Source organism: Lissotriton helveticus, chromosome 5_1 (assembly GCF_964261635.1).
Source record: "Lissotriton helveticus chromosome 5_1, aLisHel1.1, whole genome shotgun sequence".
Lineage (NCBI taxonomy): Eukaryota > Metazoa > Chordata > Amphibia > Caudata > Salamandridae > Lissotriton > Lissotriton helveticus.
Genome location: NC_136065.1, coordinates 696,455,379 through 696,479,191, shown reverse-complemented (window position 1 = coordinate 696,479,191; position 23,813 = coordinate 696,455,379). Strand labels below are relative to the sequence as shown.

General features: G+C 42.5%; 1 protein-coding gene across 1 annotated transcript in view; it reads left to right on the top strand.

Moving 5' to 3' along the window:
* The first annotated feature begins 693 nt into the window (after nt 1–693).
* LOC144753351 (beta-microseminoprotein-like) overlaps nt 694–23,813 on the top strand; it is a 97,168-nt gene continuing 74,048 nt past the window's right edge. The window contains exons 1-3 of the mRNA XM_078641075.1: nt 694–745; nt 8,493–8,586; nt 15,922–16,024. Of these exons, the coding sequence (XP_078497201.1) occupies nt 743–745; nt 8,493–8,586; nt 15,922–16,024 (200 nt within the window). The 5' untranslated portion in view covers nt 694–742. The remainder of the gene's footprint in view (nt 746–8,492; nt 8,587–15,921; nt 16,025–23,813) is intronic.

Here is a 23,813-nt window from a genome sequence, read left to right as displayed (position 1 = left end):
GCAACCTACGAAAGCATTGCACCTTGCCTACTCTGAACCTCATCGTCATGAAGAAATACCCCACACAAATCTCTATCTCAGTTTGAATGTTTTGTGTTTTTATTCACCAAACTTGCAGTTCTGCTGTTTTTGTTTATTAAGATTGCAGTACTGGTACCATGCCCACTGCAAGCTTGGGTACTAAAAATATGGCACGGCCATAGGAGGCACAAAAGGAGTGCTCGAAGACACAGAGTAAATAGTCTATATGCTTGTGTACATGCCTGTGCTTGCATGCATCAGCACGCTAAAGCCAGAACTATTGGCTTAGCCAATGCTTGTTATTCTACGTCCGATCAGGCATGCAAATAATCTCTATTTGGATATTTTCCATGACGGCTTTGCTTGGCATGCATCCTTATCTATTCTCACTGATCTAAGGTGTCACACAGCAGGTGCTCTCTGCGTGAAATATGAGCCAGGAACAAGTGGCAAGACTGGTTTGTGGGCCAAGAAATTAATTTAATTTCCAAATCAGTGGCTATGAGAGAGACTGGGTAACAGCTAATTAACCACTGATGCTTACTTCACAGAAGTATGTTGGCACATTTGCAAAAAAATGATGCAGGACCGGTTTTAGTTCCTCTAATGTCTTCCGACAAACAATGATAGACACATTTAATGAATGCTCTCACTATATAAGCTAGCAAACACATTCTTTCAGTGTGAGAGATCTTCTCGGAAGCAAAGCATTACCTCAACAATGGTAGGTCTAACTTAAATCACTGTTTAAAGGGCATTCGTTTCTTTGCAGCTTCCATTTAAGGGATATCTGGCTGAGCACCCTTGGTTTCATTTTTTAGGTCTAGCCTTTGAGATCGCTTTAGTTGTCTCGATGGACAATAGTTGTTCCAATATATATTTAAACATTACGTTAATATAGATATGGAGCTTGTAGCAGGCTTCATCTATTTTATTTTCTGTCTCCTTTTTAACGTTATGTGTGTGTTTAAGTAACATTAGAACTGCCTAATATCCTGAGTAATTGGTTAGGTGTGCGATTTATGCGTGTTTCTTTCACAAATAATAACAATAAAATGCATAGCACGATTCCAATGCTTGTGATTTAAAAAACATCACTACTAAAACTGACAGATCAATGATTCATTTAATATAATGCTTTTATGAAGCCTAATGGCAGGCACGTTAATGTGGCTGCATGTTTTTAATATATGTTTTTGTGGCAAATGCTTAAAATTAACAATACAAAATAAATGAACTGTCACACCAGCTTGTCATTACCAGATCTATTGGCTTTGCCAATGCTTTTTCCTTATGGTAACTAGTATTCCCACAGTATTTTCAGAGCCTCTACATAAACTCTTATAGGGGTGCTGACCTTATGTAACCAGGACAGTGCATACAGGTTGCGTCCATTGTTAATATTGGGTCATTGTGATGTACTCCGGGGTGTTATTGAAATTATGACATTACTTGACGATGTTGATACAAGAAAGGTTCGAGCTAGAGTACCTGTTAGTAGGATGTGGTTAGTGTAGCTATTCGTTGGTTAGAAACATGGCTGTCTGTCTGCTTCCATTTATATTATCTGGATTTCAAGAAGAGATGTTTAGTTACTTTAATTAGGTTTCTAATTAATACATTAAGCTTCAAATAAATGTAAATGTAGGTATACTTGTGAAGCGCACTGCCGCCCCATTTCGGGGCATCCTGGCGCTGTATACCGCTGTGGAACCCTTCCTGTCTTTCCCTGTGAGATGCTCCCTACTGGGCACCCCCAAGGTGAAGCCAGGCATCCCAGCTCTATTGGGGCCGTTGTGGAGATTAAGCAAGCTATTGCCCAGAGTGGCAGAGTGGGACCCATGATTAGAGTAGGCATCGAGGCGAGAATTATCAAGTCCGTGGACATTCAGCCCAAGACCCTGCCGCGTCGGGAATTGAATCCTGGTCCCAGGCCAGAACTCTGCATCAGGGTCTGCCGCTCTAATCATTGAGCCACACTTCTCCATAATAGACACAAAGGGGCTCCCATTCTTTATTGTATAAGTAAGCATGCTGGGGCTTATTTACAAGTCCCTTGCTCCGCAAGCCATCATTTTTAATATAGGAAAAAGTGTTGTACAGGTGGCGCACCGGACTTGTCACTAATCCCCTCTATTTTTGACATTTCATCACCCTTCCTTTCACTTTTAGGGCTTGTTGGCATTAAAGATTAATGCAATTAAACAACAATAGAGTCAGGGTAAATGGGTCACTCCTGTACCCCTTAGTTAAATATTAAGCAACAACAAAAGAGTGACAACAACTACAAAATCATGAATATATGATCCCACATCGATAGCCACAAAGAGAAAGATAGGGTGAAAAAGAGAAAAATTAAAGAAAAAATATTTTCGATTTTTAAAAGGAACCCTCACTCACCGACCTAGTCGGTGACATGCTTCATCATTGGGTTCTAAAATAGTGGTCTAGGACACAAGGTTTCAAACTAATGAACCACAAATGGTCCGTTTTTCACTTGTTTATAACTGATGCTGTTTGACCATGTATTAAAATAAATATAGGTTTCAATCAGCTATCTTTTTAAATCACTTACCTTAGCACATTTCCTTGTTACTTTCTTCACATAGAAAAAATCCAGCTCCGCTGTATTACAGGCGTAGTAGCATACTGGGGTGGCATTTGGTTGCCCCAGTAGGACCCAATGATGAAGCATGTCACCGACAAGGTCGGTGAGTGAGGGTTCCTTTTAAAAATAGAAAATATTTTTCTTTAATTTTTCTCTTTTTCACCCTATCTTTCTCTTTGTGGCTATCGATGTGAGATCATATATTTATGATTTTGTAGTTGTTGTCACTCTTTTGTTGTTGCTTAATATTAAAGATTAATGGCCTTATTTACAAGGTTTTGCCATAGGGCAGCGCCGCAAGCCTTCCTGCAACACTAAAGGGGCACACTTTTCTGACACTAAACCCTGTCTACTTTGTTTAGTAAATTCGGTTTAGCATCAGAAACCCTGGGTGGTTCCTCGGGAATGCCCATGCACCACCCAAGGTACGCACCCCTTGGTCACAAGTATAGCACTGTTTTCAAGTTTAGCGCTGGAAAGTAAATTGGAAAAAAAGATTTTGCACAGATTTTTCATCACTTTTATGAGGCAAACACTGCTTAAAACTTAGCAAATATACCCCTAGATTTGTCGAAAGAAGAGTATGAGATGTCGTGAGGACCTTTTCGACTTCAGTGTTTATTTTGTAAAAGTTGTCCACTAATGGAACTGGACCACGGAGTTGCCATTATCATATGGTTATATTTATCAGTGAATATGAGTGGCGATTATGTGGTCACGTATAAATTGATAATGACTCTCTCTTAAACTGGCATGTGTGTTTCTTTCTATTATTAATATCAAAATGTAAAGGGCTTGGACTGGAACACTTGGACTCCTGTGACCGCACCTGAAGAATTGTGCGATTGATCACGAGGGGCGTAGTTGATGTTAGCTGGCAGTGGCATGGGGGTGTTTCATGTGTCTGCTTCCTCTGGGGTCTTTCATTACTGGTGGCCTTGGGGTTCTCCTGTGCTGCTCATGGCTTTGATGAGTTTTTTAATGCTGACGGCCAGTGACAAACTTCCCGGGGTGCTGATGATATGGGAGGGTATGTTATGGGGTGATGTCATTAGAGCCTTTAGGGTTTATGCCCAAAAAAACACTTCATATCCCAATGGCAATGGTTATATTCCATGATGACTGGACGGTTACTGTTTATGGGATGATTCCACTAAAGGGATTTGAGGAGTGAGGTCTATGGGGGTTTCTTAAAGTAATGAATTAAGGCCCTTGAAGGACTCATGGCACTAGGGGACATTCATAGCTTGGCTGCAGATGTATATTTCATTACCTGTGTACTGTCCTGAGGAATTCCTATTGGTGGTATACTGGAGGCATTTTATTCTTTGCTTAATTGCATGCGTCATACAACATACCAGAAAAAATATCTTTTATTTTAATCGATTTGATAGCTGGGCTTGTATGTTGTACCTTTAATTGGGTGTGCCAGGCACAGACCGGGTCAGCGCACCCTATTGCAGGTAATGCGCTGGCCCAGCGCAGCTGCAAACTTGCTCTTGCGCTGATGACGCAATTATTAACAGGCAGATGGGTTGTTTGCAAAATCTGCAGTGGCGTAACAAAGGACCCCACAGCCCCCGCAGTGCGGGGAGACCTTGAGCTCCAGGGAGGAGGGGTGGGGGGCTCAGCACAGTACCCTGTCCTGAGCACCCCTGAGTATGTCCATGAACATTGCAGGGGTGTCCCCTCAAGTTTCGTTACTCCACTGAAAAGCTGGGCCACCTTTCATTGTACAAGTCGCAATCCGTCCTGCACCTCAAAAGGGGAAAGAGATCCCCCTGTATGTGGGTGTAGTGAGTGACTGCATCCACTTTCAGGGAGAAGACTGGGGCCAATAAAACCCATTTCTCTCTTCCAGGGGGCATCGTCAGTGCCCACATTGAAAATGCGTCACCTCCTTGTGGCGCACAATCAGTGCACCTCAGCGCCTGCACCTGTAATATGGTTAGAGCACTGAGGAAAACTGTTTCCTCTTTTGCATAGAGCCCCGCCTCATGCAAATTAGAGAACCCCCTTTGATATCATGCTGGTGCCCACGTAGTACCGGCACTATCTGTATTACAGAAAGGGTTGCACAAGCCTCCTCAGGCTCATCTGTAATACCAAAGTGTCCCAGGGAAAAGAGAGTGGGTGCACACATCCATTGTTGAATACGGCCAATGGTGGCAGTCTCAACATTCCTTGGCAGTGACAAAATAAAATGAGCCGAGGGGTTTGGAGCAAAACATCAGATCTTGCCATTGGCAGTGTCAAAGTGCTGAGGGTACTAGAGGCATGCAGCTTTTCATAAAGTTTTGACTCTAGGAGCATGCCATTAGCATAGACGGTATTATTATATTGCATTTTTAATAGCTCCTTCCAGTGCACCAGAGGACATTTTTGCTATTGGTGTGATATAGCTTCAATGCTGGTAGTCCTATTAGGGGACTATTTGTTTCGGCCCTTTGCTGTTAGTTTGAACAAGAGGCATAATTTAATCGGAGATTTGCTTTATTTTAAAAGTTTGAAATATAACACTTTGTCCCTACCTTTATTAGCGCTTCCATGGAGTAAGGTGTTATGATGTAGGTTAGAGCATCCTTTTAAATTTCTCTTAGAGCATTTGAGTCAAATCATTGCTTAAGAGATTAAGCCAATTTTATTTTTACATAAATCAGAACACATTCTAAATAATCAGCGCGATAAAAAGTGCAAATGCACAACAAATAAACATGAACATTAGACACTTTGTAATGTGTTTTGCAAAACCCCACTGGTCTTTCAAACATTAATAAGGGCACTCGTTTTTTGGACAAGTCAGCATGCCTTTGGATTAAATCTAAATATCAGGTACTTTTTGTAATAAATAGAAGGTAAATCTCGAAAACACAGTACTCCAGTGTACATATATATAATAAATGAAAACGAGTTATTTCTAATTTAATATCCCAAGGCTGTGCCTACAAGCGGCTGGGGTCATTCTGAGCCCTTTCGAAACTCCCCTTACTGCAGGGTTCACAATTATGAGTTGTGTGGAGTTTATCGCACCCAGTAGTTTCCGGGTATAATAAAGTCTGCAGCTCCACATTTTCCCCCTGATTCCTTAACAGGTTAAACCTTCAATATATGCTGGGGGGGAAATGTATAGCAAATGTCGGGACATTCATATTGTCATTAGGAAAAATGCAAAATCCATGTGCCTCGTTTACAAGTGCTAACCTTGTATTCGGTGATGATGCATATTAACTGACCCCAGTAAATTCCGATCCCCTGGGTGTCTCATTAATTCTGGCACTATAATTATCCCCATCCCTTTGGATGCTTCAGTTCATAATCAGAGCCTCAATGACATTTCAAAATCGAATTTAGGAAACTCGGATGTCTTTTATTCCCAGTCTTTACATGTGATAAGCAGTTGCCTCGTATCTCTATTAAAGCCAGGCATTTCGCGTAATAAGCATTATGAAAAATGTTGCAAATCAATTACTACACCAGCATAAACGAAATTTCGCAGGGCCTAGTTTCTCCGACTAATATTGCGGTAAATTGATGAGTTACCCTGCTTTTGAAGACTGTAACCCAAACGTGGACCTCTGTGTGAACTATCAAGCAATCCACTGAGCCACCCAGAATGAAAAAAATAACTTGATCCAAGGAGAGCAAGTCATTGTTGGTTGCCCTGTTCGCGATCTGCTAGCCTTGCCAAGACTTTGGAAATGCTATTAACTAACGATTTAAAGGGATCAGAACTCGGTACATTCTTTTTCCCTTTCTGATAAAGCGCCTTGAGTAAAGCACTATGTCACTAATCTGAGACCTGACCTGGACAATTTGACACCCCCCATGGTGATGGCCAGTTGTACTGAGAAGTGTTATCATGCTCTAGACCCTATGCCAGCTTTTCCACCGGAAACCCTAAGCATAGACAAATGGTGAATCTAAAAACAAATGGGAGCGGATTCAGAAACACAAGGAGAGTTAATATGATAAATAAATTACTTTGAAGAAACCAAAAATGAAAAAGGAATTGCCCCATGATTTCAGAAAATAAGAGTGACACTGGAAATTGGAGACTTGAGAATGCTGCATGGATACCATTAAAACATGCTGGCTTTGTACTTTGCTGAATAAGATTATCACTGTGGTGGATGACAATTTGTGGACGGAAATAAACTAGGAAAGAATGAATATCAAAAGGAGATAATGAATTATAGGTATTAGTGCCTCCAGTCTATTTGTTTGCTTATAACTGGCAGAGCAAGGAGGTCATATTCCAATGGAGAAGTATCCTGAAATCTTCGGGATCCCACCAAAGAATTAGCCTGAGATACAATCATGCCCTCTGGGTATGGCATACATTGGCAAAGCTAAAATGCTGGGCTATTAGCTTTGCCAATGTTTTTTATTGAGCCCATGCAAATGCAAGCGTGAAGATGTGTGTCTGACAAGGCAAGCAATACTGCAGTGGGTGTTGTTTTAGGATGGCAGTCAAGTGTGTGTCCATCATTAAGGGTGGTGGTGAGGGGTGGGGTGTGTGTGTGTGCGTGTAAATGTAAATTGATACTTGTATAGCGCACTACTCACCCGCAAAGGTCTCAAGGCACTTGTACGAATACCGCTGTGGAACCCATCCTGGCTTTCCCTGTGAGGTGTCCACTCGTGGGCACCCCCAAGGTGGAGGCCAGGCATCCTTAGCGTTTTGGGGGCCGTTGTGGAGATTAAGCAAGCTATTGCCCAGAGTTGCAGAGTGGGACTCCATGATTGGAGTAGGCACCGAGACGAGAATTATCAGGTCCGTGGAATTTTGAGCCCAAGACCCATTGAACCCTGGTCCCGGGCTAGACCTCTGCATCAGGGTCTGCCGCTCTAACCATTGAGCCACACTTCTGCACTGTGTGCACGTGCATGTGTCTGTGTGTCTGTGTGTGCTGTTCAATCATGAGTAAGGGGTTGAACAAAAGCCCTCTCTATGAATATGAAATGCTTTTGGGGGGGAAATAGAAGGCCGGCCAACACACAGTTAAAGCGGTTTGTACCCAACACCTAAAAATGACTGAAACCAGAGAGGACATAGAACATTGACAGGTTTGTCATCATCACTGTAATGTATACCTCCTTGAGGGAGGGGTAAAGTTGAAGGAAGGTTTTCTTTTCTCTAACTTTTCAAACTTTGCATGTGTGCGGTACTGTATTGCACACATAAAAAGTGGAACAGTTTAAAAAAAAATTCTAGGCACAGTATTTTTGTCCTTGAAAGGTACGCTTTCAGTACAAACCTATGTCAGACATCATGCAGACACCATTGCACTATTGTGGAAGGATGTGTACATGGCTCAAGGCCAGCGCTGAGGAAGGTCGCAACAACACCATATCTTTGAGCCTGATTTCGATTTCGCCAGATGGTTTTTTCCATCACAATGGTGACAGATATCCCGTCCGCTGAAATATGAATCCTATTGGATATTATGGGATTTATATTTCGGCCGACGGGCTATCCATCACTGTTCTGACAGAGTAACCCGTCCACCGAAATCTAAATGAGGACCTTAGTAAACGTGCCACTGTCCTGTTCCCTCTCTTTAATATAATGCAGCACAGAAACTTTGGTTGCTGCCCTGAGTTACGTGACTCCTAAGTAAATGTGCTCCCTTGTGATTAGGAATACTTAGAAGTTAGATCTCGTTAATGATTTCTTGTAAAATGATATACTACACTTTGGAAAGCAGTCTTCTAAATACGATAATTGTGTTGAAGTGATAGTTAAGAATATCAATCTATACTTCTATACCAAGGAAGAGGGTATCAAAAGTTATAAAGCAAGCATCGTTTTGAATACTTTAATAGTTTTTATGTCATTTAATGAGTAATTTTTTCCTTCTAGAAATTCGTTCTTGCTTTGGGTCTTGTCTCCATCATTGCGGTGTCACTGTGCTATGCACAATGCTTCAACGTTTTTAATCCTTTGGATTCAAATGGTAAGAAAAACTAACTAACCCTCAAATGTAAGATCTCAGATACAAATTCGAACACGCAAATGACTTGTATTCCAATTGTCTGTAATGTTTCGTATGCATTATAAAACAAATGTAATTTTTTTGCAAACCCTCTCTTTAACACTTCATTATAGCCTACCACCTTTTTTTTTAACTTGTGTCTCAATGAGCATCTCATTTCTTAACTTTCTAGATCTGTGCCTTTCACATTGTCCTATGCTTATTTGTAATGCATATGCTCACCACTTAATCTTCACTCTCTAAGGCAGTCGCCACATAACAATTGTTTGCACTCTTGGGCTATAGAGGAGGAAGCATTTAGGTGTATCTTCTACATGTTTGAGCCAAACACACACTGTGTCACTGCATCACCAAATAAACATACAACATCCCAACACACTTCCGTCAAATTACTCAGCATCAACTGTCGCTCTTTAGTTCGCCACCTTGCTATATCTTTGATTGTATCCAAGATCCCCTACCTGACATATTGTTTCTTACCTAAATCTGGCTAGGGTAGTTCACAGTAGCAGAGCTGGCATTAGCACTTGCCAGCGGCGCGCCTACAATTAAAACAATTGTGACAGAGCCAAAGGCAGAAGAGGTGGTATAGTCAATGTGAAACAGCAGTGATAAGCTGAAGTTTAGCTCAGTGCACAAACCAAGACTGTGAAAGTGTCCATTTCAAAACCTCCCTAAACAATAACTTTACCCTCCCTGGGCTGCTAATTTCTGCCCGGGCCCCTCCAAAGCATTTCTGAGAAGCACTTACTATCTGGCCCTGCTCGTTATAAAACACATGAATTACAATATTATTGGCGACCTGAACCTACATATTGACTCAGCTCAGGACAGTGAGGTTTGCAACTTTCTGGACAACCTTACAGTCATGCAACTGTCCCAATTAGTCATAGCTGCTACACACTGTGCCGTACACGTTCCCAACCCTGTCTTTTCAAACTTAAGCAATCTACATGCATCTATCCACTGGTCTATGTCCTGGATTGACCATTATATGCCCCCCATAATTATCAATATTACTCTCCAGGAATGAACCTCAGCCCTCAATACTAGCCTGAAACGACCATCGCAGGAATTGGATTTACAGGAATTTAGTAATGTTATTTAAGCCAGCCGTCCTCTGTTAGATTCCAATGTGGAGGCTGCCAAAAACATGGCTAAGTCTAGGCTTATTCCAGCTCTTCAGACCTTTATCCCTGCTTGTCAGAGACCGGTCAAAAAGAAACCTTCAGCCTCATGATTTGACGAGACCCTTGTAGTGGCAAAAACTACACCGTAAAGTGCTTCATCGGACCTGGAGAAAAACCTACTTCTACCAAAGCACAATATAGGATAGTTTTAAAAACATATCACAAAATGATCAAGAGAGCTAGGGCTGAGTTCTTCTCCAACAAAATCCACAAATTGTACCAATACAGCTAAAGAAATATTTACTATTGAGGCTTTGGCTGATCACTGCGACGAACTAGCAGATTACTTAATGGGTAAAATTAAGAACATCGGCTCACATTTATCCTCAAGCATTTCTCCTTATTTGACTAACAGCACTGGTATCCCAAAGCCCTTAAGCCCCAGGGCCCAACTGAGTGCATTTCTTCTGCTCAATCCTGCCTCTCCTCAAGCCCTTTGTAACCAGGTCAAATCTGGCTCTCCCGATGACCCTATAAGACCTGACCTTATCCTCAAACTCTAAGCTCTTCTAATCCCATCCTTTTTAAAAATCATAAATCTCTCTCTGACTTCCGCCCAGTGTATTGTGCTTGGAAGCACTCCAAAGTCATTCCTCTGCTTAAACAACCTTCCTTGCACCCGGCCAAGCCAGAAAACTACTACTTCATCTCTCCCCTACCTTTTTTAACCGAGGTGGTAGAGAAACATGTCAATAGTGTACTGACAGAGTTTCTTGAGGAAAACCATATTTCAGGCACGTATCAAAATGGTTTCAGGCCTTTTCATAGCACTGAATATACACTCTTAACAGTGTCAGAGAAACTTTGCAGTGCCTTGGATGAGGGTAGCTCTTCAGCCCTAATTCTGCTGGATCTAAGTGCAGCTTTTGACACAGGGCACATAAGGTGCTACTGCAGATAATATATGATATAGGGATACGAGGGTGAGCCCTGACCTGGTTTACCTTTTTCTTGAGTGAGTGCTTAATTTAAGTAATTTTCCCCCCATTTTGTCCCGCCAGCAACCTTTCCCGCTGTTCATTTACCATCGCTCCTCCCCTCCCACTTCCCGCCAGCCCTGCCCACCACCTCCCAGGACCTACCTCTTAAGGTAGGAGTGCAGCCATGCAGCAGGCACACCTCTGGCGTGCAGCGTGCAAACCCGTCTGCACCAATTGCGCCTGGATCGGGCACATTGCCAGGAACCCTAGTTCTCAGCCACACTAAGATATACTTCCACAGAGCTCTGAGCTCTGGACCCCGGACTCTGAAACAACCCCTACTGCTGCACCTCGCCTTGATCCACAGTAAGACCTTTCGCCTGCCGGCACTGTCTCTACACCGGAGCACCCGATCGCATAGTAAAAATCTCTACTCTGACCACGACCACTTCAGATCAACTTCACTGCCTCCTGCTCAATTCATAATCTCTCTGCAAGCACGCCATGGAGATCTGTGTCACCATCACCTCCCTCACCCCTAGTGTTGTCTTCCTCACCAAGACCTGGCTCAAACCCGAATCTACGCCTGACATGCCACAAAAAACGCCTGATGGCTACAAAATAGTACATAAAGACCGCATCAACAAACACGGAGGTGGAATAGCCATTATTTACAAGGAAACAATCCCCTGCACCACCACTGCAGAAAACACCACCCCAATCGTGTAGCACCTCTGCTTCCAACTCCAAACTAATGGCATAACCACCATCAGTGGCACCCTCACCTACAGACCTCCTGGGCCTCGCCTCAGCTTCTGCCATGCCATCCCAGAACTTATTGTACCACTAGCCATCAACTCCAAACACTACATCTTCCTGGGAGAACTCAACTTTCACCTTGATGACCCTAACAACACAAGCATCCTTCTCGAAAACATGAACAACATTGGCCTCACACAACCAGTCACCAATTCGACACACATCGGAGGGCACACATTTTATCTCATATTCAGTACAGCCATGTCTCTATGCTCACCTGGACTGACCACGCCATCATCCACTTCACCATAACAGGACCCCAAGGCACTGCCTCCAAACCACACAGCACCACCCACCGAAGCTGGAACAATGTATCAGAGAGGCAGTGGACCAGTACTCTCAATACCTCCCACCCTAACTCCTATACCAATCTTAAACAGACAGTCAAGAACTAAGAACTTTTCCGCCTGGATCATCAGCTCCGCTGACGGAGCTGCCCCTCTCAAGACCATCAAACTCAAGCGATCCTCTAAACAGGCCAGCTGGCACACCATGGAACTGAGAATCACAAAATGCAACTGCAAACAACTTGAAAGGAAATGACAGACCAGCAAGGGACCACAGGCCGAGCCTCATTCAAAACATCCCTCACCCACTACGACCAACTCCTCCAAGAAAAGAATAAGAGTGCCCTTGCCAACTGCATTGAAGCCCGATCCAACAGCAGCAAAGAACTATTTAACAACGTCAAAGGGTTCTCCAATTCCTCAGCCACAGAAAACATCATCACATCCTCCCAGGAACTCTGCAACATCTTGGCAGACTTCTTCCTTGACAAGATCTCCACCATCAACAAAAACGTCAAACCCCAAACCACGACTGCTGACATCCTCAGCCTCATCGCTGCCACAGAAGCAATCCCTGACCATCTGCTAACCACCTGGATCCAGCTCACCCCAGAAAACATTATCGCCATCATGAACACTGTCTACTCAGGATCACCCACGGACCCATGCCCCCCACCACTTCTATAACCTTGGGATTAAGTCCATCAACAGCAAGATCCCCACTATCTTTAACACTTTCATGACCACAGCCACCTTCCCCGAAGAATGAAAATGTACAGAGGACAAACCCCTTTTTAAGAAACCGTCAGCTGACCCCAGCAAACTCCAGAATTATCGCCCAACCTCTCTGCTTCTCTACCCTGCCAAAGTCCTCGAAAAGGCCATCAAACACAAACTCACAGAGCACCTCAAGAACAACAACTTTTTGGACACCTCCTAGTCAGGATTCTGCACCAACCACAGTACCAGAACAGCCCTGATCGTCGCCACCAATGACATTAGAACCCTTCTGGACCGGGGATAATCAACTGCCCAGAGCTTCCCCGACCTCTCAGCAGCTTAGAACCATATCTCTCTCACCAGCAGAACTCAAAGATTATGCCTTCTTCTTTACACCTCGGAACCGAAGAACATCATCGGCAGCGTCCCTTAAGGGTTGTCCCTCAGTCCCACACGGTTTAATACCTGCATGGCCGCCCCTAACCAACATTATCAGAACCCATGACTACACATTGTATCCTATACCGACGATACCCAACTCATCTGAAAACCCATCCACCACGAGGACCAAATCCCGCCAGTGCATAACAAGCATCACCAACTGAATGAAAGACAACTGCCAGAAACTCAACATAGACTAAGCAGAAGTACTGATCTTTGGGAACAACTCTCCGTGGAACGACTCCTGGTGGCCTGCCAAACTAGGACCCTCACCCACTACTACAGACTATTCAGCCGCGGCCCGTGGAGGGAGTTGCGGTGGGGCAGAGAGGCGGGGCGGGGCGGGGGAGGGGTAGCATGGGCTGCATCGCATTTTGCGATGCAGCCCATGCTACGAAATTCGTGTTATTAATTAAATTGTTTACTTACCTCTAATTATCCATATTCCGGTTTTTAGCATCCTCCAACCTGCCCCTCCCCCGCCCCGCCTCTCTGCCCCACCGCAACTCCCTCCACGGGCCACGGCTGAGACTATTCCTGCAACCATGGCATCATCCTAGACAGCAAGCTCACCATGAAAAACCCGATCAACACGGTATGCTCTGCCTGCTCACGCACTCTTCTCATGCTCTGTAATATTTTCAAGTGGCTCCCCGACAATGCCAGGCAACCCATCACCCAAGCCCTAGTCATCAGCCAGCTGGACTACAAAAAACCCACTCTAATCAGAAATCCCCTCACACCTCCTAAAGAGACTGTAGACTATACAGAATTCAGCTGCCTGACTCATCTTCAACCTACCGAAGTGGACCTACATCACCCCACCTCAGAAAACTCCACTGGCTCCCCATCTAGAAGAGATGCCAATTTAAGATGCTCATCCACCCCTACAAGGCCCTTCATGACCACGGAGCAGCATATATCAACCACCAACTGAACTTCCACCAGCTATCCAGACACCTGCGCTCCACCTCCCACACCCTCACACATACCTTTCAGATACACCGTAGCAACAGCAGATGGCGCTCCTTTTCCTGCCTTGGGGCAAAATCCAGGAACCGCCTCCTCCTTCACCTACGGACCTCACCCACCCTGTCTGAATTCAGGATGGGGCTTAGTACTTGACTGCTTGACTAAGACCCTATGCAGCAGGATCTCAGCACCTGGATACCCTCATGGGTGATTAGCTGCACTCTACAAGTCGCGTTTGGTGATTTGTAATCCCAGGGCTCCTCATTGAGCCGAACCTTATTCAAGATTTACATTCAACCTCTAGTGAAGGCTATGAAATTCTTTGGTCTCCCACTGTTATCGTACATCATACGGAGACGCTAACCAGCTTTTTCTTTCCCTCTCTGCGAATTCAACTCAAGACATGACCAGTTTTCATAAAGGGATGCTTGAAGTTGCTAAGTAGATGTATAACAATTGTTTAAAACTAAATGCTAGCAAAACTGAAATCCTTTTGTTAGGCAAACACACCTACATCCATGGTGAACACTGGTGAGTACAGACTGCCCACAAACCTCAACTGGTCATCAAGAGTTTAGGAGTATGGATGGACGACATTGTTGCCTTTGAGGCCCAATCCAAGTCACTGGCAGGTACCTGCTTCAGTGTTTTGAGAACCTCAAACCATTCATTGGCTTTTTAAATCCCCAAACTTTGCAGACTATTATTCAATCCTTAATCATGCCTCACCTAGATTTTTGCAATGCCCTGTGCCTAGATGCCAACAAAGCAATCACAAAAAGACTCCAGGTTGCCCAAAATGCTGCAGTGAGGCTGCTCTTCCAAAAATGTGTTCCACCACTGGGTTCCACCAGAAGCTCCACTGGCTTCCTGTGGATAAGCGTGTACATTTCAAAAGCTTGTGCATTGCCCATAATATCCTTCACTCCCAAGGTGCTCACATTCTTGGCAGTCTTATTTCACCTTACTTGCCGGGTCAGCTGACTTCAACATAACCATTGTCACTCGGATCCACAGGGTAAAAGCAGGTGGACGCTCATTCTGAGCCACAGCCTCTGTCCTCTGGAACTAGTGCCCTCTTTACCTGAGGAACATTCATAAAAAAAATCTCAGCATCAGGAAATCACTTAAGACATGGCCCTTTTCTAACTAGCTTTTCCATTGATATATTACTATCACTAGGTGAGAGTATTGTACCTGTATCATGTGCTTTTGGTCTAGCACTGGGAAACCCTGTTGCTGGGGCAGCTATGTGCTTTACAACTCACTTTTTTTCAACATAACATAACATATTTTATATTGTATTGTTATTACATTTATATAGTGCCGACTGTTTTCCCTGGCAAGGTCTTGCAGCATTATATGGTCATGGACAAAACTTTTGAAATGGCTTCTTGGTGCAGATTCAAGGTTATTTGGAGAAAACAAAAATTCACTAAATGTACCTCTCCCATTTCACAAATCAGTTCCCACCCCAATATAGGAGTCTGTGACTTTTCAATGGTTTGATAGCAGAATTCTTGTCACAAGCCATTAATACATATGTACTGAATCGCAGTTTGAATAGGGGAACCCACAAGGTGCCTGTTCAAAATAGTGATTCGAAATCCAGTCACAAACCCATTTCAGGAGTCAGTAAAATGTAACAGACCTAAACAAGGCTTTGATTATCAGAAACAGCTTATTTGCATCTGGCCATGAATCCTCTATTAAAAAAAATGTGGTTTATGGGTGACAGGAAAAAACTGCAAAGAAAAGAGATAAGACAGACAATTGTAGTGGTCAAAGTGTTTGAGGAAAGCTCAGTTTAAGTTTCGGCAATTAATAATCTCAGATGTTATGTAGTAACATGATACACTGCTGAAATGTACATATGTAAGACTCTGAAGATATACCAGTGTTGGGTTATACACGTTTATCTCTAGTGTGATGTGTTCTTTATTTTAGGTTGCCAGAAAGATGGAAAGAAATATGAATATGGTGAAACTTTCATAATTCCGGAATGCAAAAAATGCACATGTACTAATACATCATTAACCTGCTGTGCAATGTAAGTTGAGACCACTTCACAGTTGAGAACTTTCAACACATAATATTGTGTCATAGTATTACAATCAAAACCTAAAGGTTCACGGTAAAATAGTATCAATATTTCAGCCTTTTTTTCTCTACTCTTAGTAAGAAATGTTCTGCTGATTTTTTGGAATCTTGTTCTGTTCTGTGGATCAAGAATATCATACACAATTGTACTTGCTAGACGTGTCAGCCTTAGGGTGGTCTTCCCCCAAACCTTTTGCCTTCTCCCCATCTGTATTACTGAATTGGTTTTTGTTGGCCTTAGAACTGTGTGTACATTAGCCCTGCCAATCAGTGCTAACATGCTTGTGCTCACTCCGTAAAACATGGAAAAATTGGCTTACAACTGATTGGTGTGTTTAATTTACTTACAAATCCCTAGTAAAGTGGTATACCACATACCCAGGGTTGGTAAATTAAATGTTACTTGTGGGCCAGCAGCAATTGTTGGGCCGCCCACTTCAGCAGCTCCTTAAAACATGTCTCAGGCTTGCAAGTGCAGCCCACAAGCAATGTTAAACTGCTAATTTGACTTGGGCATAATAAACCCCATGCCAGGCCTAAAACTTCCTTTTTATTACATATAAGTCAACCTTAAGGTAGACCCTAAACAGTCCACAGGGGAGGGTGCATTATATTTAAAAAGTTAGACATGTACTTTTAAGTTTTATATGTCCTGATAGTGAAAAACTCATGTATTCGTTTTTCACTACTCTTTCAGTACTGTGAGGTCCTGCCTCTCCCATAGGATAATGTTTGGTTACCTTATTACGTTTAGTAAGTGATAAAGTTGGTTTGGTACAGGTGAGAGTTTAATGTTTGATGTCTAAGGAATTGTAAATTAAAATCCTCTTTAATGGTAAAGTTGGATTTTAAGCCACAATTCTGAAAAAGTCCACTTTTAGAATGTTGCAAGTAACAATAGACTGGGTCAACCCTATAACACTAAGAACCAGGCTAATATAGCTATCCCAAATAATGGGTTCACTCGTGGAAAGGAGAGAAAATGAAAAAGAAAATGAAAAAGGTAAGCCCAGGTCTAGTGAATGTGTGTTATTGAGATGATTACATGAACACAAACTAGAAGATAAGTAATATGAATTTATAGTATAACCACAGTAGATACATAAGTAAATTAGAACTTATAAATTATAGTCACAATGAATATCAGTGGTGCCGTGTCATTAATGGGATAATGCAGTAAATAATTGGTGAGGCACAAGTGCAATACAAAAGACAAAACAAATCAATAGAAATAATAGGCTGCAATAGAAAAACATAGCATGTAGGAAATCCACAACCATATTAACTTGTTAAGTCGATGTTTCAACCCCTATAGTTAACTTGACTGGGGTCATCACCAGGACTGATTGGCAAAAGTAATTAGGGGGAAAGCAACCTATGAAGGAATAAGAGAAGAAAAGCACGATTCACCAAAAGTGTACAAGGGAAAGAGGAAAGAGAAACATTAAAACACTGCCAGGCTTGCCAAAAAGCTTAAGCTAAAAAGCACCATAATTAATTAAGGGAAAGAAATGTGTTTTGGCCAAAACTACCAGAGAAAGAGACTTTAGAGCACCAGACTAACAATCCACAGTAGACAAATTAATAAAGCTACCTGGGATAATGGGAGAGGAATTCCAGCATAAAGCCAACCGTCAAGGACAGGAAAGTACATCTGTGTAAACACCACAGAAGTCAATTATTTAATGAAGCACAATCAACTAACCAACATATAAGAGAAACAAGTGGGAAGTCAAAAACGTACAAGACACCCCCTGAAAAGCATTTTGCTTCTAGAGAACCAAGGGTAGTTGTAGTCCTGAAGGCAATTGAATTTAAAAAAACAATACCGAAAATATAGTTTATGGCAGACAATGAAGATAGAGGGGACTCAAACCAACACCGTAATGTGGGGCAGGATAGCAAATGTATGTTGTACAGAATGAATAGCATACAATAATATATACAAAGGAGACCCAATTTATAATATATACAGATCCCCTATCAAATAGCAAAATCCATGCAATCACAGTCTTTGTTGGAAAAATCACACCATCACTATCTAAGGCAGACAGAGTCTAAATTGTCTCATCATTTATATTGAGACATGTAGTAGCAAATTGTTAACATTCAATCCATCTGCATTATAATGTCACGAGAGTCCGGAGAACATTGGTAATTTTGGTATTCTTCTGAATTAGTTTTATTACTTTCCATTTGATGTCTTGTGCAGTATGGCCCATTTGGTGATAATGTTCAACTAGCGGGACAGTGATGGTTCCACAATTTACTCTACTCTTATATTGGAAAATCCTGCAATGAATAGGTTGAGTGGGTCCCAACATAAAATTTACTGCAAGGACACCAGATAGCATAGATCACATTTGGAGAGTTACAGTTCATATGGCAGGGAAGAGAAAATTGCACATTCATGTGTTGTAAAACCTTAGGGTTGAGCGTATCATTACAGACACTACATGAGCCACATTTATAGTGACCTACCAGGGGACCCAGACCCCACACGTGAAATATTTCGGTGGGATTGGCTGGATAATATCATTGTGAGACTGTAGCATTTGCCAATTAGAGAAGGCATTTTTTTTATTTTATGACTAGATGGAGTAAATTGAGTGACAAAAGTCAGTCTTTGTTGGGAGGGTTCTGTCAGTGGGTGAGAGTATATTTTCACAATTACAAAACCAAGAGGCATTTAAGTTAGTCCCTCTCTCGATGGCGAGAAATCAAGGTATCTGATTCTTTAAAGTAGTAGTCAGTTTTGCTGAATCCGTAAAAACTGACCAAAGGGCAAGTTGTCATGCAAACTGCGAGGATGGAACCTAGAGTACAGTCATGTGGAATTTTCCTCATAGTGCGTGCGATAAAGTAGTGTGTATATGGTGCCAATATCATGCCTAATCAACAGACCAACAAAGCTAACCTCTTTGGCACTATAATTCATAATAAACTGAATGTGTGAGTTCAGTCCATTAAGCCGTTGGTGGAAATTGATAAGTTTATTTTCAGATCATGTCAAAATCATAACATGTCATAACATTTACATATAGTCATGTTATGGTAGTATGTATTCTTGTCATTGAGCAGGAATTTGCTTTCATATTCATACATGTACAAGGTAGCTATGTTAGGGTAAAAGAAGCACCCTTTATCAGAAGGTAACATTCATCTAGAAATCTGAAGAATTTGTTTTGCATTGCAATACCCAGAAGTTGACGATAAAGTCAGTAGGGATCTCAATTGGGGTGAGACGAGTCTTCAGTCTCTCTTTTAAGACATTGACAGCCTCCTGTAAAGGAATGCTAGCGTACAGGGACTGAATGGCCAAAGTGGCCAAGAACTGATCATTGCCTGAGAATGGTAAATTCTCCACACAGTTGAGTGTGTGGTGTCTCTGATGTAAGCAGATGTCTGAGACAAATGGTTTGATACATTTATACATAGATTGACAAAGTGGTTTGAATAGTGACCCATAGCCAGAGATAATGGAGGTGATCAATCATTTCTTTAAATTCTGCAGAAGGTATTCAGACTCCTCAATAATACTTCCCCTAAAATACCAGTAAATATTGGTATTTTAGGGGAAGTATTATTGAGGAGTCTGAATTTGTATTGGCTAATGAAACCTTATTCTTTGGCCTGGAAGGTGATAGTTTAATCAAACTAGATATTCCGTTACAGGCCTTATTTCTTTTTAAAGGCTTTTCTTTTTCTTTTGCCCCCCCCCCCCCTTTCCTCGAGTGGACATTTATAAAGTAGTCATTTTCTTGTCCTAACCATTTGGTGCCTACAGCCTGCTTCCTGGGTTACATCACTAGGTGAAGTTGGCAGTTGGCCTTTGTGTATTCCTCAAAGGCAAGAGATAAACAAAGGTAAACGAGAGAAAGGTGAGACCCCTCGATACCAGAAGTGCCGAGAGGAACTCTCAAGAGGTAGTACACCCTCCAGTGTAAGAACACTTAATCACAAAAAAGTACTCCCCTGATATCTTGATTGTTCTAGATGGATCCTGATCAAACAGTGTTGAGCAATCCCTATGTGAAGCTACGAGTGGTGCACCACTAGAAAGTGGGAAAGGAAAGAAGTCCTTTTGTTTTATATCCCCTCACACACCCTAGTGGTGTCATGCTTTATCATTGGGTCACCCTGATGCCTAAAAGTCAGGGTGGGCTCAAACATATTTCAGGGAGCTCTTGGAAAAGTATTTGGCCAGGGGGAATAAAGATTAAAAACCCACAGACAGATCCCAGTTTCCCTTTATTCTTGGACCTGTCCGGGATATTAAAATTAAGACAAATATATAGGGTTGTTTGGGATACTATGGTCCTTCAACCCTAATGCCAACATGTTTCAGTCCATTGAGGCCCTTAAAGGGTACTGGACTTTCTTCAGGGCGATGTCGCTATACCACCCTGGAATTAACAGTAGTAAGGGAATTTCCCTATGCTATTTATAATAAGGGCAGGTAGCTTCTCCTTCTTTAGTCAGTAACCATGTTTATTTTGATCAGTCCATCTGTGGAAAGATAAAAGAACAACGGGACCAGACATAGTGTATCGTTCTTTTAAACACTTGTTAATTCAAGTTTGTGATTTGTGCTGTTTCCCCATGTGTCATAATGGCAAATAGGTGAAGAGCACACAAAACACACGACCAACATACCTATTCGGTGTGTGTAAGACTAATTTTATACCTTTACCACTCTCAACTATGTGGCAAAAGATTTGTGTTGTGGCAGCAATACGTCGCATACTGTCAGTACCTGCATACTTGTGCTTGTGAATCACTGTGTGTCACCCTGTCATTCACTCAAAACAGCAGCAGCTGTAATCACTCGCCGTGAAACTCAAACATTTACAGCATTCAGCCTTCACTCCTTACCCCAGTGTGGGAGAGGTTAAACTCCATGTGGGACCTCATGTAAAATTGGGGCAGCCCTGTTGTCACACACTATTGCAATCGCGTAATGTAGTTCAGTAAATTGTAACGTTTGTACATGAAACAAAAAAAAAAGAATGGAAGAGAAAGAAGCACAACTCCAAGTTACTGTTAGCGGTATTTCTCCTCTATTAGAAGAGCATTGTACTCGTACCTTAAATCAGCCATCATGCCCCCAGTTACTCATGACTCCAAGGGTCCTGCCCCGTAGTGGATCCTATTTGGTGTGGGTCCCGCCGGCTCTTCTCAATGAGGGACCGGAGAGAGCTGGTTAAAACGGGCCACGCAAGCATCGGAGAGGCACAGTGTGACACGCCTACTTCCGGGGTCGGATGTTGATGATGTGATGCGGCCCCCAAGACTGATGGGAAATGTAGTCATCCCTATTCTATGTATGTACTGAATTTGAACGCGGAGTAAAGATGCCCGTATTCATTGTTACGGGATGCAGCCATATCATATGTTTACTCACGGTGTTGGAATACGGATTCTATTCAAACTGGTTATCAAGCTGCGCCTATTTACAAAAACCAGTCACGGTCTGTGTTATGGAGACCAAGGAGGTTCTGCGCAATTATGTTTGTGAGCACATTTTTTAGCCACATCGAAGGTATGTCTGAATCGCTAAATATCCCTAACGGATAAGATGGGGTCACATAGCTTTGTGCAGCGGGGTATAGAAATTGGTATTTACAGAGGGGGGGTTGGTATTGGTGGAAGCTGAGGACATACCTGTGGCATTCTGTACAATTATATTCTAGTCAGCTATTCGAGTGTAGGGGTGAGATGCTAAACCCTATGTCATTATCATCTGGACCACAAGTCCAGATTCTTAAGAAGTCATGGGGGTCCCTACTTCGACAGTCAAGGACAGACAGCGTTTTCTGAAAATCTTTTTATATTTAGCTGATTCCACAGGATGGAGTCATTTAATCCAGAGATATGGGTTTTTAATCGATAAACCCATTGTTGTTCTCGTTCCAGGAGTACTTTAGAAAGTTCACCTTCTCCCTTGACCTTTTCAATAATCGCCCACTGTATGTCCTTGTCGGTGTGTTTCATCTCAACATAATGGGATGTTAACTTTGTGGCTGAGACTGCCCTTCTAATGGTACTCCTATGTTCACTTATAGGCACTTTTATTTTCCTCCCCGTCATGCCAATGTACATAAGCTGGCATGGGCATTTGATTAAGTATATTACTTTAACGCTGTTACAACTGGTATGTGACCGTTGTTCCCAAGCATGGTGTATGCCAAGGTCAATCTCTTTTGTATGTTCCGTGAAGGGGCATGCCACACAGGATCCACATGGGTAATGGCCCATTACTCGCGGGTTCTAAAAGAGACCTTCCACTGGACACGATATAGGGTCTCTTTTAGAACCCCTTTCCAAATATACTGATTGGTTCTTCCGCCCTCTCATCCCATGAATTAGGTCATATGCACAGGAAACCTGCTCAATCTTCTCACAGATATAACATTTGATCCGGCACACAACATCACGGTGTGTTTGGATGTTGAAGTGCTATATACGAGCATTCTGCAGAACTAGAGTATCCGTGTTATAGAAGACTTTCTAAAACAGGAGAATTGGGTCTGGGACACCCCTGTGAGCTGGGTGATCACATTGATGCGCCTAGCAGTCACTGAAAATGTCTTCTGTTTTGAAGACCAGCTATATCTACTGGTCCATGGAACATCAATGGGCAGAACCTTTGAGCCTACCACAGCGTGTCTGTACGTGGGCCAATTAGAACAACACATTTGGCCTACCAACCCTTAGTCTAACAACATCAGTAAGTGGTTGCGATACATCGACAATATCCTGGTCATCTGGGATGGTGACGCAACCTCCTTTGGGAACTTCTATGATTGGTTAAAAAAGCTAAACGCACACTTAAAGTTCACCATGAGTTTTAACAGTGAACAAGTCTCATTACCGGATGTCAAAATCAGTGCTAAGGATGGGAGGTTGGTGATCTCCTTCTACACTAAACCTACTGACAGAAACAGCCTGCTACACGCGCTCTAAGAGAATATTTACTGATTGGACAGTTCCTGCATATCCGCAGGAACTGTACTGATCTTAAAGACTACAAGGCAGAAGCAGAGACGTTGTCCGTAAAATTGGAACAAAGAGCCTATCCTAAAAATATTATTGAAAAAGCATGGAAAAGATCGCGGAATACACCAAGAGGCTCTTCTGGAATCCCATTGTAAAGAAGAAAAGGACACACTTATATGTGTTACAACATATAACGATTCATCTAACTAAATCAAGAAAATCATTAACAAGAAGTGGTCAATGCTAACATCAAATAAACTCACGTTCGAAAAACCAATGTTTTCATTTAGGAGAAACAGGAGTCTCAGAGACACGCTGATATACACTAACTCTCTGAAGTCCAAAATAACTCACCAGCAGACACTTTGGAATAACCCACCAGTAACGGGCCATTACCCGTGTGGATCCTGTGTGGCATGCCCCTTCACGGAACATACGAAAGAGATTGACCTTGGCATACACCATGCTTGGGAACAGCGGTCACATACCAATTGTAACAGCAAAAAAGTAATATACTTAATCAAATGCCCATGCCAACTTATTTACATTAGGACGACACTAGCCCCAGACTGTGCTGGAACTAGAGGCAAACAGGGCATTAGGAGCTGGCCAGCCTCCAACAAAAACTGTTCTACACAAATGGGGCCACTCCGAATAAAATGACCTAAATAGTGCTCTGGTGCGTTATGTGTATGTGAGTGTAGGCATCTCACAAAAAGTTTAGGACTGGCCTCACACAC